Raw genomic sequence first — 15,585 nt, forward strand, 5'->3', positions numbered from 1 at the left:
AGGAAGTAAAAGTACAAACCGTTCAGACTGACCGTGTCTTGAAACACCCAAGCTTTACAAGCATTTGATCTTTTATCAACTCAAGGCCGGTAAATACTTAACCCTGAGCCTTGGAATTTTGAGGCTGTCTGTAAGGGAGGGGTAGCCTTCAAACACACACACACACACACAGTATTTCTACACAACCGTTTGTGTGTTTAATGGTCTGTGTGAAGTCCATCTCGTTAAAAACGGCTGTGATCACCTGACCATTGGACTGTACTGAAAGAAAACAAGAAAAGACACACATACACAGCTCCAGTAACCTCTGAGGGCGAATTAAGCCAATATACAATAGACAAGCCACGAGTGAAGCCAACATATAATGCACACCAATGAATTCAGAACTGAAATGAGTGAACTGCGGCTACAGTTCCCTTGAGAGAAAGTGTGATCCAAATTAAAGCCAGTGGCTTTGATGCACTCTGGACTAGCTCAGCTGTGGTGTTACTTAGCATCCAGTAGCAGAGACCGTACCTCACAGACCATTAAACTCTCAAACACAAGCAACATGGTGGAAAGGGGAAGAGAACTCACATTAAAGATTATGCATACATTTATTCCAGGGATATTATGGCTGGAAAAACCTGCAGTTTGGTATCTTGTGGGGATCAAATAAGCTGCCTTCTGAACTTGACCACTACACCACACCAGCACCCAAACTAAGAAAAGAGTGTATTCAGTGAGACTTACTTTTGAGGAATCGGTTGCGGACCCATTTGTTCTGTTTTCGGGCGTAGCGCCGGGTCACCTGTTTGAGAGACTCGATCCCTGTGAGAGGGGAGGAAATAAGATCAATATATGGTGGTCACACCAAATACTATGAAAGATGTTTGTGGGAGAAATCAAGTAAAAAATAAAAAATAAAAAAAACGATGGGTTTACTGACACAAGTTTAAGTGCTTAATAGCAAAACCTAGAGAATGAGGGGAAGAGGAAGCGGCAGCTCCATTAAAGCTCTCAGCCGCCCCCTCTCTCAATCCACTTCCCCTTCAGTATATCCTCTTACCACTGGTGCCAGAGCACATTGGACTGTGTCTGTGTACCAAGACTACACAATATGGTCAAATTTATGATTCAACAAATATTGGGATTTGAACTCTTACATTTAACAGGACACTTCAACCAAAAATACTCGCTCATCATTTTTGTCCTTTTGAGAGTCCATGCCAGCAAAACTTCACGCATCAAACAACAAAAACACCTTGTAAAAGTAATCATTTGAATCAAGTGGTTTAATTCCAAGTCTTCTGGAGAGACACAATTTTCTTTTTAAATTTTCTTTCGATTTATTTATTCACATATAAACACTTATCACCGCACATACATGGAGCACAATTGAGCTTCAGATACTTTTGAGCTTTTTGTACTTTTTGATGCATGAAAGGTTTGTTTGAATTGACATGAGGGTAGGGCTGTGCGATTAATCGAAATCAAATCGCAATCGTGATTTGAGATGTTGCAAAAGCCTGCGATGTGACAATATTGAGCTGAAGTTTAAAATCGCAAATCAAATCGCAATATCTGTCAAAAAAAATACAATAAAATAATAATAATAATAGAAAAAAACGCAATTACATATTTTCCCCAAATCGCACAGCCCTACATGAGGGTGAGTAAACGATCCCTTTTTTGTGTGAACTATCCTTTTAACATCTTGCACTGCTAGTGCAAAAGTTACTACCAGAGTATTATCAGGCAATATTAATACATTTGTATTTCTTTTAAAAACAGCATTGCTGGTCCAGATAAACCCTAAAGCCTTTATTTTGACAGACATCAGCACTTTTGTGTACAATTTTCTTATTGAGCTCCTCATTGCAAATTAAATATCCACCTCCTCTGTCTACACAACTATGGTGTCATCATGCTATGTTAAATTTTACAGTAATCTGTGGCACCAAAAGCTCTGAAATGATTGCATCAGGAGCCCCTCGTGTGTTTGAAGTATGTGCAGTAGACAACAGAACAGAGCGCCACCCCTTCAGTTTGAGGCACAGAGAAAATGCAGACTACATTAATTGTTTTCCATTTTAAAATATTGTAAGATGTCATATATTCCTGAGATGACAAAGCTAAAACTTCAGAATCATTACTCCGGTCTTCAGTTTCAGATAAACCTTCAGAAATCATTCTAATATGTGACCCTGGACCACAAAACCAGTCATAAGTAGCACGGGTATATTTCTAGCAATAGCCAAAAATACATTGTATGGGTCAATATTATTGATTTTTCTTTTACGCCAAAAATCATTAGGATATTAAGTAAAGATCATGTTCCATGAAGATATTTTGTAAATTTCCTACCGGAAATATCAAAACTTAATTTCTGATAAGTAATATGCATTGCTTTGGACTTCATATGGACTCAATATTTAGATTTTTTGGCACCCTCAGATTCCAGATTTCCAAATAGCTGTGTCTATATTGTCCTATCTGAACAAACCATACATCAATGGAAAGCTTATTTATTCAGCTTTCAGATTATGTATAAATCTCAATTTCGAAATATTGACCCTTATGACTGGTTTAGTGGTCCATGGTCACATATGCTGATTTGCTTCAAGAAACATTTCTATTTATTGTCAATGTTGAAAACAGTTGCTTAATATTTTTGTGAAAACCATAACTTTTTTTTTCTTTTTTAGAAGAATCCAAATGCAGGTCCAAATGCTCTCTCAGATCCCAGAGCAAACAACAAACAGTGCTAATATACACTAACTGTGTACTGTAGCACTATCATCATAATTCTAACCCAGGGATGTCCAAACTCGGTCCTGGAGGGCCGGTGTCCTGCAGAGTTTAGCTCTAACCCTAATTAAACACACCTGAAGCAGCTACTCGAGCTCTTACTCAGCATACTAGAAGCTTCCATGCAGGTGTGTTGAGGCAGGTTGGAGCTAAACTCTGCAGGACACCGGCCCTCCAGGACCGGGTTTGGACAGCCCTGATCTAACCTTTATCTCCACACCGAAACCTTATTTGGCCAGACAGGGGTTTATCTTGAATCTAAACTCTTAAAATACTGGTGTCTGGGTTCACAGACAGCAGCATCCCTACAAAACATTAATGCAATTCACAATCCATCATATAAACATCAGAGCAAACTAACCAATCCAATAGCAGCATTGCTGACTTTATGGCCTATTGACAAGTCCGTAATGCTCAGCACTCAACAAGCAATCCGCACTTATGAGCTCTCAGCAGACATGAGCAACGCTATGAGTGCTGCAACTTTCATGCTCAGCGTGCCGGTAATAGATCTTGACACCAATCCAACTGACTGACAAAAAGAGAGAGAGAGGCGTCTCCCTCTCTACAGCCCCTCAGCAGCTGTTAACAAAGACTGAGAACGTTCTGTCTTAAACACTGAATGTTTTAGACATCTGATCAGACTACAACACCACTGCAGATGTCAATCCCCTACTGAAAATCAGAAGACAATCCCTGTTTCCTAAATAACAGGACTGTCAATCTATTACCAGTTTTACGTGAGTTAGTTGTGCTGGTTAATCAAATAATTCACATATTGGTATTTAAAGAACAAGGTTTCAAACTGAAGATAAGTCAAAGACTTTGTGTCCCCTCTGTACTATTTTAATAGGTTTGTTTACACATGCATCAAACATGTTGGCATAATCATAAGTAATCATTACTGTATTGAGAATTAATCACCAGCTATTAATAATGGACACGCACAATAAATGTGCCTGATGGTGGTAGTGATATTTTTGTATTACAATGATCATTTTAATCCCTGATGGAACTAAAGAACTAAAAAAAATCTTGGGCGAGCATAAAAATGCTTTCAGAGACGTTTCATAACCGTTCTCATGCAGAAAAATTTCAAGAACATCAACATTCTCACTCTGTGTTCATTCTCAAGGCCTGAACTGACAGCTGTTTATAGTTTAACAACAAAACACTAAATACATTCAAGCTCAAGCAAAATGAGGTGAATGAATCCTTACCTTTAATCTTCAGTTTATCACGTTCTTCCTGACTGATGTTCTCACTTGCTGTCAGGTACTCGTGAAACTCTTTAAAGCCAATAGACTGGAATATGCCATGCTGATAGTCCTGACTGCAAACACGGAAGAGAAAACTAAATTCCTTATGTACACCAAATTACCATTATTCATGCACAAAACTGAAGAACAATACTAGATTTCTGCAAGTAAATGTAAGTTATTTTTGTCCACAACAGCACCACAATGATAGAATACTCAGGGTTTTTGCCAGGGAGTTGCTAAGAGGTTGCTAGAGTAATATACTGGTCAAAAGTTCCATATTTAAGAATTATTATTTTGAAGTCAAATTTTATTTTTCAGGATTTTTTTTTTTTTTTTTTTTTTTTTTAAGCCATAAAAAAAGTTTACACTACCATTCACTGGTTTGGGCTCATTAGGATTTTTTGTTGTTGTTTGCAAGAAGTCTCTTATGCTGATCAAGGTTGCATTTATTTGATCAAAAATACAGTAAAACAGTAATATTGTGAAATTCTATTACAATTTAAAATAACCATTTTCTATTTGAATATATTTTAAAAGTGCAATTTACTCCTGTGATGACAAAGCTGAATTTTCAGCATTATTACTCCAGTCTTCAGTGTCACATGATCCTTCAAAAATCATTCTAATATGCTGATTTGCTTCAAGAAACATTTCTCAGTGTCAATTTTGAAAACAGCTGCTTAATAAACAGCATTTATTTGAAACTGAAATTCTCTTGCAATGTAAAAATCATTACTGTCACTTTTGATCAATTTAACATCCTTACACTTTTTTTTTTTTTTTTTTTTTTACAAAAATAAATAAATAAATTACTGGCCCAAAACCTTTGATCAGTAGTGTAAATAATGTGGTGCTATACAATGCGTGTACAAAAATACATAGAAAATAAATAATAATAAAAAAATTCTGCCCACAGTTTAAGCAGTAGGAAAGTCAAATAATTTAATAAAAAAAAAAAAAAAAGAAAACATGCAAAAACTGCAATTTAATTATATTTAATTAAATCCCAAGAATCGATTAGTCTAGCCTCTTTTCAGTTAATGGACGCAACATTGAAGGGCACCTCCCATCCAATATATCGCAATAAGCATTGTGCTTCGGTACTTTTAATATGAAAAAAGTCTCAGATTTCAAATTCTGTCCATTGTATTGCAGTATTCAATAAATGCCATTTTGGCGCTGTGACAGATCGCTGTAGCACCTCAACAGACGCAGTAGTGAACTGATCATCTCCTCCACATTAATACCAGTTTCAGCACAAAATAAACATGACTAAACATCCGAAGGTAAGTTAAAAGAAAGAGTACAACTTTACAATCTGCATCCTGTCTCATGTAATTGCTCAATCAGTGTTTCAGCCACGCAAAGGCGTCAATATAACAGCTTGTAAACAATGTCAAGTAATGTCACATTTACCTCAGAAAAAAACATTCAGATTCAGTGAGCATAAGCTCATTAGTCAGCAAGAAAAATAAACTGCAGAGAGGGGCATTTTGCTAAATATATGCACCATATAAAATATACATTATAATTTTTACTGTTCTTCAATGTTTAATTTTATTACAGCTACTATTTAAATGTTTATTTATGAATTGAAGTAGAAATATTATGTAATGGTAACTTTTATTCTAAAAACTTCATTTTACATAATGTAATTTATGCAGTTGTATAGCCTAAAAAAAATAAAAAATCAGTCAGTTTTAACCTTGAATATTATAGTAACGTAGTACTATCTGACTCTCCTATATTTTACAGCATTATTTCAGATAATTTTTTTCCTTGAGAAAATTGGGAATCGAATCAAATCATGAAATTTGTGTCAAAACCCAGCCCTTTATATATCATATGGAACTTGGAAAAATATTCTGAGAGCACAAGCAATCGGTCAACGCATCAACCAGCTCAGATGAAACTACATACTTTAAAGTGTTCTTTAAATAGGGCTTTCATGTTTTCAGTGACAGATTGTGTACTTTTTCCACAACAGCTAACATTTTGCTGACAAATGCATTTCATTATACAAATATACCCAACACTACTGTAATTAAACTGTGACTAAATGACATTTCTTTTTTGAACATTTCTTATCTATGTTATTGCTTAGTTACAGAACAATATTAGAGCATAAGGCCTTCTGAGCGAACTCAAGGGTGAAATCACATCCAATGTTTAATGGGACCCAATTTTAGATGGAAACGCGGTCACTGGGTGCATCAGAACACCAGCCCCCGGGGTAAAATTGAGTCGTCATACAGCTCACAAAACAGAGATCAGCCGGTCACAGGGACACAGACAGTCCAGACAGGCCGAGGGGGAGGGGGTCTATTGACAGGACAGAGCGAGAGAGAACGGAAAGGAGAGACATGCATAGTCTGACCTTGCTGCCTTGTGACTACCCCCTGTGTAAGGTGAGAGGCCTGGCGGATGGGCAGCAGATGCAGACAAAAAGAAGAGGACAAGGTGGAGGAAGAGAGTGGGATGATGTGAGGAAAGAGGAGAAAAGCGCTTGGGTGGCAAGATTGCCAACGAAGATGTCTGAGAGGGAGGTGGGGTGCGATCGGCTGGATGGAGCGCCGTGCGTTTGGCCGTCGATCAGAAGAAGCCACACCCAAACTGCTGTGTCATCAACATCCACACACACAGACACACCGCAGTGTAGTCCGTCCGCCAATATCCCTGTACACTAGAGCATGTGACAGCACTAACAATCAATAATTAATCACCTTTTCTAACAAATATTGTTAGTGCATCAGTAAATACAGGCGAAAGCACAGGACACAGCATCATGGGCTTCGCTGATGTTCTGATCGCTCCAAGATCCAAAGATTACAGCATAATCTGCTGTGTCATATCTATATCCTGATTGGCAAATGCACTAACAGTCTGCTGTGTCATACATCTATATCCTGATTGGCAAATGCACTAACAGTCTGCTGTGTCATATATCTATATCCTGATTGGCAAATGCACTAACAGGCACTGCTCCACTGCACGATGCTCATCTTTGCAAAAATCACCGCTTCTAATCTACAGGGTCGTTGGTGGATGCTGCGGCAATTCTACATGGTTGCTAGAGGGTGTTGGGTGGTTGCTGGGGCATTTTTATGTGACTCCTACACTGTTATGAAGGGTTGGCCAGTAGGGCTGCGTGATTAATCGAAATTGTGATTTGAGACGTTGCGATTTGCTAATCGCAAAGCCTGCGATGCGGACGCGATATAACTGCGTTCCAAAGCATATGCATGACTGCCAGCCTTGAGTGGCGGTCTTACTAACCAATAGAGTGAGTGCACCTCCGTTCTCCCCCCAATCAGCACTGCTCTAGCCAACTGCGTAAACGCCTACCATTAAAAAAGGGTCAGATCGATAGTTAGGCAAATTAAAACTAAAGAAAAAAACGTATGTAACTTCATGCGTCACAACACATATCAAGAGCTCCCTTATCGGTTCTGCTTTCAGTACTGGAGAATAAAAGATACATTTTTAGATGTTTTTATTAGTAGGCTACATGAACCTTATCTTACACATTTTATTTCCCAACAGATTAATTTGAAATAAGTTTATAATGCATGTTTGCTAATTCAGAAGACCGCACACACAGCCCGTGTCTCTGAATGCTTCTCATACTCGCTCCGCTTTGCCCCACGTTGCACGTCTCACGGATGAGCCGTTTACACGCAGCCTGTCTCGTAATGCTCTTTTATACTCACGGTCTCGTGCCCAGTTCTGCTCCGCAAGTCTCACGAGCACATCTGGCAATACGGACGAGGCCTGACGCACGCGCGCAACCTGTCAACTCGCGCCTGGCTCTGCGTTTAAAGCGAATGTAAATTAAGTCTAAGTGCTTGCCAATTTCACTTGGATGAAGTGAAACATTCAGCACATTTCCCACTTGTTCTTAAAATTCCAAATACTTAATGAATAAATCAGCCCGTGTAACATACTAATACTTTAATAATTGACTAAAGAAATACAGTTGTTTATTTATAAAAAATAAACAAATCTATCCTGTGAAATTCAATAATTCTGTAAATGTAGTAATACCATTATAATCTTCCCTGCAGAAAAAAACAACAACAGTAGAACCCCCTCCCAAATCACAATAGAACATTTTATGGATTTAAGGGTTATAATGGGAATTGTGTTGGTTTTAATGTAAACTATAATGGTGTCTATTGGTATTTGATGCATTCTATTGGTGGGATGTAATCTAGCAGATGGCAACCAATAGAACAACAGTAATTCCTATTGGAATAATGCCCAAAACAAAAAGGTGATGAAAACAAATTCTGTGATGTTTCTGTTGTTTTGTTTTTTTCCAGCAGGGTAACGATACTCATACTGTGCTGCACATTAGTGACAATATTGAGCTGAAGCTTGACTTTGCAAATTTAAAATCGCAAATGTCAAAAAAAAAAAAAAAACACGCAATTAGATATTTGATTGTTAGTGTATGAGTGGTTGCATGGTCATATATATGTGAAGGTTGCCAGGGGGTTTCTATGCTATTCCTAGGCTGTCATGGGTGGTTGCCAGGGTGTTTTCATGTGATTCCCCGGCTGTTATGAGTGGTTGCTAGGGAGTTTCCATGTTATTGCTAAGCTGTTATGAGCAGTTGCATGGGCATATATATGTAAGTGTGTTATGAGTGGTTGCTAGGGCATTTCCATGCGATTCCTAGGCTATGAATGGTTGCCAAGGTGTTTCCATGTGATTATAAGGGTGTTATGAGTGGTTGCATGTGCATATCTAGTGGCTCGTTTCTACTGAGCGGTACGGTACAGTACGGTATGCAATTATGTCCGTTTCCATTGTCAAAAGTTGTGAATGGTACCAAAATAGCGAACCGTAGCGTACCCTTTCGTTGGGGTAGCTAGCACAGCAAAGAGTACCAAAAGGGTGGAGCTAAACTCACTGCAGAAGTTGATTGGTTTACTAGAATAGTCACTTGTGCGTGATACAAGGGGATAAAGCTTCTCCTTCACTCGTTCCACTCTGCTGTGTTCTGCTTATTACATCAGAGTGCGCAAACACAAACAAGCAAAAAATATAACAGTGTAGTTTATACTTTTATATTTTCACACAGACAATAACCGTTTCTCAGTGTGTTCTTGTCGACTTGTGAAACATCATTGCCCAAAAACATCATTTCAAAATACTGTTATTCTGTCATGAAATGTAGTTAAGAGTTTTTCAGGTGAGAATGTAGTTGTTTAAAACTCAAATCTGCGGTTTACTTATAAAGATAGCGCTTATTTGAAAATTTGCTATGCTGATTTCGAAGCTCCAGGCGATCACCGGGTGCTCCGTGCTCATGTATCCGCCTCGAGCAGCCAGACGTTTGAATGCGAATTGTTTGCTTTTGTCTTTATTTCCTCTTATATAAGCCTCTTATACTTTTATAATGGCTATTATTGTTAATAAAAACTGACATAAAAGAGGCAGAGTTGTGCTTATTGTCGATCGCTACTTTCCGGCATACACCACGCCTCAAGTAAAGGGTACTGTTGGTAGTGGAAACGCAAGCCTGATCAGGGTTACCCGTACTGAACCGTACCGCTCAGTGGAAACGAGGCAGAAGTGAGGGTGTTATGAGTGGTTGCTAGAGCTTTTCCATGTGATTCCTAGGCTGTTGATAGTGGTTACCTGGGTGTTTCCATGTGATTGTTAGGATGTTATGAGTGGTTGCATGGGCATATCTAAGTGAGGGTGTTATGAGTGGTTACCAGAGTTATAGGAGTGTGTGTGTATATGCATGCATGTATGCATATATATATATATATATATATATATATATACATATATATACACACACATACAAACACACGTTGAGATCATATGATTATAACTCAGATTATGTTGAGTTAGTCTTCATAAATATGGGACAATGTAAAAATCTATTTATTAGACAATAGGCCCTGAATCACAGTCTATTGCTAATGTCACAGTCACATCAAATGTTATGCAGCAGTACAGACCAATAAATTTCCCTGTGAATTCAAAGTCATACACGTGTTAATGCAACCTCATATAACTCCATGTACTCTGACATTACTAAAAACACATCGGAGTCATTCGACCGGCTCAGTCACTGAAATTTACGTCAGTTATTGAAAACGTTTCACTTGTCAAAGCCCTGGATTCCCACCATGACTTAAGAGAAGAACCCCCTCCTGACAAGAACAGCAGGTGATAAACTTGCTAGAACTTGTTAACTTAAAAGGTCCGATCTGCAGAACAGGTTCAGCCAGTGAAACTTCGCTTTCTTGTATTTCTTTGACAGTTGAAAAAAGAAAAGACAGCTGTGCAGCTTTTGTGTCAGGCAGCTTGTGTGAGAAGTTTCACATGGTTCATTCAGAGGCAATACAAGCATTATGAATACAAAAATCTGACCTAGTTCCAAAACTAAATAGAGGATCTCAAAAATAGAGGTGCACAGCCGTTTATTTACTGATATTTTTCACCAGTTACAAGTAAAATTAAGTTATTATAGATACTGATGAACGCATACAGCCAAACAAAAATTACGACAGCCTATTTTAAAATTGCTTGTTTGTTATGGCACATTTGTGTCATTGTTCTGTGAAGTGCATGCAGGACAATATTCAAGTTAGCATGTTATGTGTTGTCAGGAAATTAAGTGTTCATTTCCATAAATTATTAATTGTTGTGAATCAGAACATTTTTAGAAAAATTCTGTGAAATCTACCTGTTCTCTTTGATGATCTTCTCATTAAAGCGTTGATGAAAATCTTTGAGCTCATTAATCAGCCCAAGTGACAACATCTGATCCACGCGCTTGTCCAACCTCTCATCTAGAGCTACAGAAGAGGATGAACGAGGAAATTAAATAATAGATACTGCAGACATGTTACCGTACCTACAATGAAGTATCTACAATGAAGCTACCATTCGTTTTGCAGTGCAGCCAGAAGATGCAAGGGTCCTGGAAACGCAAGGGACCCCCAAGACAATCTCCTCCGTCCTGTCCTCGCTGCTCCTCCAAAAGCTGACTGTGTGGAACGCCAGTGTCCATAAAAACCTGCAGACTCCTGTAAATCAATCCTGACCATCAGCTTAGTCAAAATATCATATAACTTCAGTTAAATTAACAATGCATTTCTCAAATACATTTGAAAGATTTCCACAAGCCAAATAATCTCTCAATTTAACAAATTATTTGAAAAGAACACCACATACCAAACAGGAACATGATGAACTTCTGACAAACAACAAAGGATGAACAATGAAGTTTAAGGTTCGCCACGCTGCAGAGGTGTATGGGATTTCATCAAGCTTGTCAGTTCCTCAAAAGGAGCTGATATCAGGAGACATCAGCACTGTGAACTGTGAGAGAGGAGCTCTTTCACCACAGCAACAATGCAGACGCAGTGGCACACAGGCTGGCATCAATTAAGCGAGCACAGTGCTCATAAGAGGTGCTAATCAGCCCCTTGACACCAATCAAACACCAATTGAGGCATGTGAAAACACGCGTGTAACACGCTTGGAAGCCACAGCCATCAGCAGTTCTCCCACACAAGAGGAAAAAAATAAAAAGATGCAAAAATAGATGCCTATCAAATGCCAAAATTTACCATGGCAAGACAATACGAAAATAGAAAATAAGTATGTTTATGTATACAGAGCTGGAGTCAAGACTAGATGTTCCTTGACAAAGACCACTGCCAGGCCCCCTAAAACCAAGATCCAAAATGCAGACTTAATCCCAAGAGCCAGGCCTGAAGGGCCAAGACCCAAATTGCCCATTTTAATGAATTTAAACCCTGAATTTATTGCAGCATTACTTTCTAACACTGAACTACTTTGTATACTATTTTCAGAGCCATTCAATTATAGCAAATACTTTTAAATTATACCATTCTGATCAGTGGTAGAGGTAGAAATAATCACTCAGTGGAAATACACTGTCGTTTTTCCTGTGACTGGTAATTAAGCTTTGTCTCAATGTTTTGTGCTACCACTGAAGTAATTACCTTGCAATCTTGCGTGCATCGTGAGGGTGCAATATGGCTGCCATGTCAGGATCCACCTCTTTCAACCGTCTGTGAAGCTCAGGACCACCCAGTTTCTCAAGATCCGCCTTTAATTCAGAAGTCACACCCTTTTCTGACTCCGTGTCACTCCCCTGTTGTAGGTCAGACAGAGGAGGACTCGATTAGAATAGATCTGCCAATAGATGCACAGAAAGCCTTGTATTACTCAGACTTAATAGCTGTTTCAAATTGTAGTGAGCTGCCATGTTGCCTACTGCCTTTTAAGGCAGCATTCAAAACATCACAAAATGTCATAAGAGACCGATTTAGAAAGCTCGACAAAAGGCAGCAACACTGTTTGCCACACAAATAGTGAGACTTACAATTGGTTTCAATTGTTTTCAATTAGCATGTTGCTAAGCTAACAGCATGATATTTTAATAAAGAGTACTCCAAAACGTTTAGATCAATATCATAAAAATGCATTCTGGGATTGTCTTCTCTTAAGTTATCTTAAAAGGCAAAATAATTAGGATTCCTACCATATGGAACGGGATTTCTGATAAAGGCATGCATATGGCATGAAACAGAAATTTACCATTTCTATTTAAATTAATGTTATTGATCTTATTGTGAATGATTCAATAATTGAATATGTAATTTTTAATCAAAATAAATCAAAATTTGGTATTCGGGTGAAATATGTAGAACTTCTCCAATCAGTTCAGTAGCCTGTCACTGCAGGACACAAGATCCAGGGGGCGTGGTTGGATCTACATCTAGGGGGTGGAGGCTGGTAGGTTTAGAGATCAGGGGGTGGAGGCTGGTAGGTTTAGAGATCAGGGGGTGGAGATGGGTAGGTTTAGGTATATGTAAGGTGGGAGGAGTTGGATCTGGATCCAACCACAAACCCTGGATCTTGTGTTCTGCAGTGAGGACCATCTCAATCAGTTCATTAAAATCCCATCCTTTTTTACATTTGACTTCAAGTTCAAGTCTACATCTGCCTTCATGCAATCAACCAATACACATTTCCCACACAATTTTTTTGTCCTTTTTCGATAATATGTCTCACTTGTATGTCACACTAAAGAAGAAAAGATCTATCGCTACTTTCGTTACATTGTCACTTCAAAATGCTGCCCACGTAGGCTGCTCACTAGATTTTGGAACAGAGCAATTGTTTATACTCATAAAGCATTAAAATTCATATTTACCACAGTGTCCATGAGCACTTTCCATAAAATGGACTCAATGTAGTAGTTTGTGCCCCCAACAATGATGGGCAGCTTTCTCCGAAGATGCATATCCTCTATGTATGATATTAAGGAAGTCAAACTCCCAGACAAGGAATGAATTTTTCAAATTAATGACAGTAGAGTTACAAGCAATACATAAATTATTCACAATGATCATGTGAAACCATATTGGGTTAGACTGCAAAGTGCTCCACTGCTACAGTGCTTGACTGAAATGCAATATCATATTCCTAGATCTATAGCCGCTCTAGCAATAATGCATGTAATGTCCAGGCCTGGTGCCGTGAGAGGGCAGCTGATTCAACATGACTGCTTGGATTCTGCTAAAGATTGTAATAAAACGGCATCAAAGGCTGCCTCCATGGAGCAATTCGATAACTGCTTCAATAAGAGAAGGCGCATCAACACTCCCCCTCGATCAAGACGGACAAACACACACTCCCGGACACACTTCCTGGTCACATGCATCAAAATCAAAGCAGCCTGGCCGCACGCTGTCCACCCCACCCACATCAGTCTGGGATCCCTTGGGAGGGAGGTGGAGAAAACGAAAGAGAGGAGGAGAGAAGAGCAAGAAGCAGGAAAGGGGTGGGGACGAGATTGCGAGAGAGTATTTAAGCATTTCTGAACGGTTATGACAGAAGATTATGAGAAAAACAACTAGATTAACAACAAGATTATTTCTCTTAATATCCTATCTTGCTTATTAATTTTGTAAGAGAAATTACACAGCGTGCTTTCTCGTAGTTATCACTGCTCTTCAGTGTGGAAGCGAGACTAGAAAGCTCATCACCCGCCACTCCTCAGTTCTTGTGCGAGGTGTCTGCGGCAGCGCTCCTCAAGACACTGCGAGAGCTGCCCCACCTCCTCACAGCATCTCCCTCAGCTATTAATATCCTCCTCATCTATCAGCAAACATCTGCAGCAGGCGGGCGGGGAAAACGAGGACAGCGACGCTCTCCGTCTCTGGTACACGCATTTCCAGTTATGCCCTTGCATTTAATGAAAGAGCATGCCGAGGGAGTACAACCCAGCGCCCACTCATAAAATGCCACAGCCATTCATGTGGCTCGCTGGAAAATGCCACATTCCACAAAAGACGAGAAATTAAAAGATTGGGATTTGCATTCAAACAAGGCACAGTCTCACAAAAGCAGTGTCACTGATGTCAGCGAGGCGATGACATTTTAAAAGAACAATTACTCAGAACGATCATTAAGAAGTTTGCAGATGATATCTTAAAAGGCTGAGTAATGGCCCATTAATTTCATCTGCAGAGACAATATATAAAGCATTTATATTTAGAAGAGCCTGTCAACGAAACTTCAACTAAATGAATCTCTGCAACTGTTAATTATGGGGAGTATAGATTGGGCAAGAGTGGCCGACTAGTCACCCAGTTAACTAGTCACAAGGTTCCAGTCTATGGAGGAGACTAAGGAGCAATTGGCTCCTCAAATTACAGAATAATCATAAAATAACTCGCTGTTCAGCATTAGTTTTCGTAATATTGACACTGGTGACAAGAATTATAAAATTTCCATGGTATCAAAAATGTATATTAAAGTCCTTAAGGCAAAAATAACAAGTTAATTAGTTATATATAACTAGATAAAGTTACCATCCTTAGAGTGAACAAGCCTTTTGTCACAAGCAACGTTTGAAAATGCTGTCTAAATCTTGTGACTAACTCATTAAAAAAAAAAAAACTGTTTATAAGAGTCACTTGCTCATGAATCAAGCGCCGACATGGAAAAAAATGACTTAATTTAATTCGACCTGGAGTAGTCTGGAATTTCACTACGAAGGGTAGGCCATTTCAGAAAGGATATGAGAGACAGAGCCTTGTTCCTGAAGTCCACCACAGTGTATCCACTAACCAATGGATCCACAAAGCTGATCATGTGATGGCGACACTGGGCTTGCTCCTCCTCTGTAACCTTATTGGTGATGATGTCCAGCTCTTTGTAAACCTGCAGTGAGAAACCAACAAGATCGTTTAAGCAAAGCAGCAGCAAGAAGAAATTTATGTACAGTTAAGTACGAAGGAAGGTAGTAAATGTTGCATGCTTCATATACCACATTAGTTTTTTTCGCTTGGTTCATCATGACACGATAACTACATGAATCCTTAAAGAGAACCCTTTCAAAAACAGTCCAGTGAGACAGGCAAAACAGGTCACAAGCACTTTTTCGCTCTGTCCTACATAACTATTGTAATGATTCTTCATGAGGATTGTAGTGTTTGTGTGACTACTGTGTAGCAGCAGAAAGACA

At 38.9% G+C, this 15,585-nt stretch overlaps 1 protein-coding gene across 1 annotated transcript in view; it reads right to left on the reverse strand.

Moving 5' to 3' along the window:
• The window catches only part of trit1 (tRNA isopentenyltransferase 1), a 57,526-nt gene that overhangs the window by 14,809 nt on the left and 27,132 nt on the right, over nt 1–15,585 (reverse strand). The window contains exons 2-8 of the mRNA XM_079380900.1: nt 15,113–15,281; nt 13,267–13,361; nt 12,050–12,201; nt 10,962–11,104; nt 10,762–10,873; nt 4,011–4,123; nt 733–810 (exon numbers count right to left, since the gene is read on the reverse strand). Of these exons, the coding sequence (XP_079237026.1) occupies nt 733–810; nt 4,011–4,123; nt 10,762–10,873; nt 10,962–11,104; nt 12,050–12,201; nt 13,267–13,361; nt 15,113–15,281 (862 nt within the window). The remainder of the gene's footprint in view (nt 1–732; nt 811–4,010; nt 4,124–10,761; nt 10,874–10,961; nt 11,105–12,049; nt 12,202–13,266; nt 13,362–15,112; nt 15,282–15,585) is intronic.

The sequence above is a fragment of the Barbus barbus genome (assembly GCF_936440315.1).
Source record: "Barbus barbus genome assembly, chromosome: 27".
Lineage (NCBI taxonomy): Eukaryota > Metazoa > Chordata > Actinopteri > Cypriniformes > Cyprinidae > Barbus > Barbus barbus.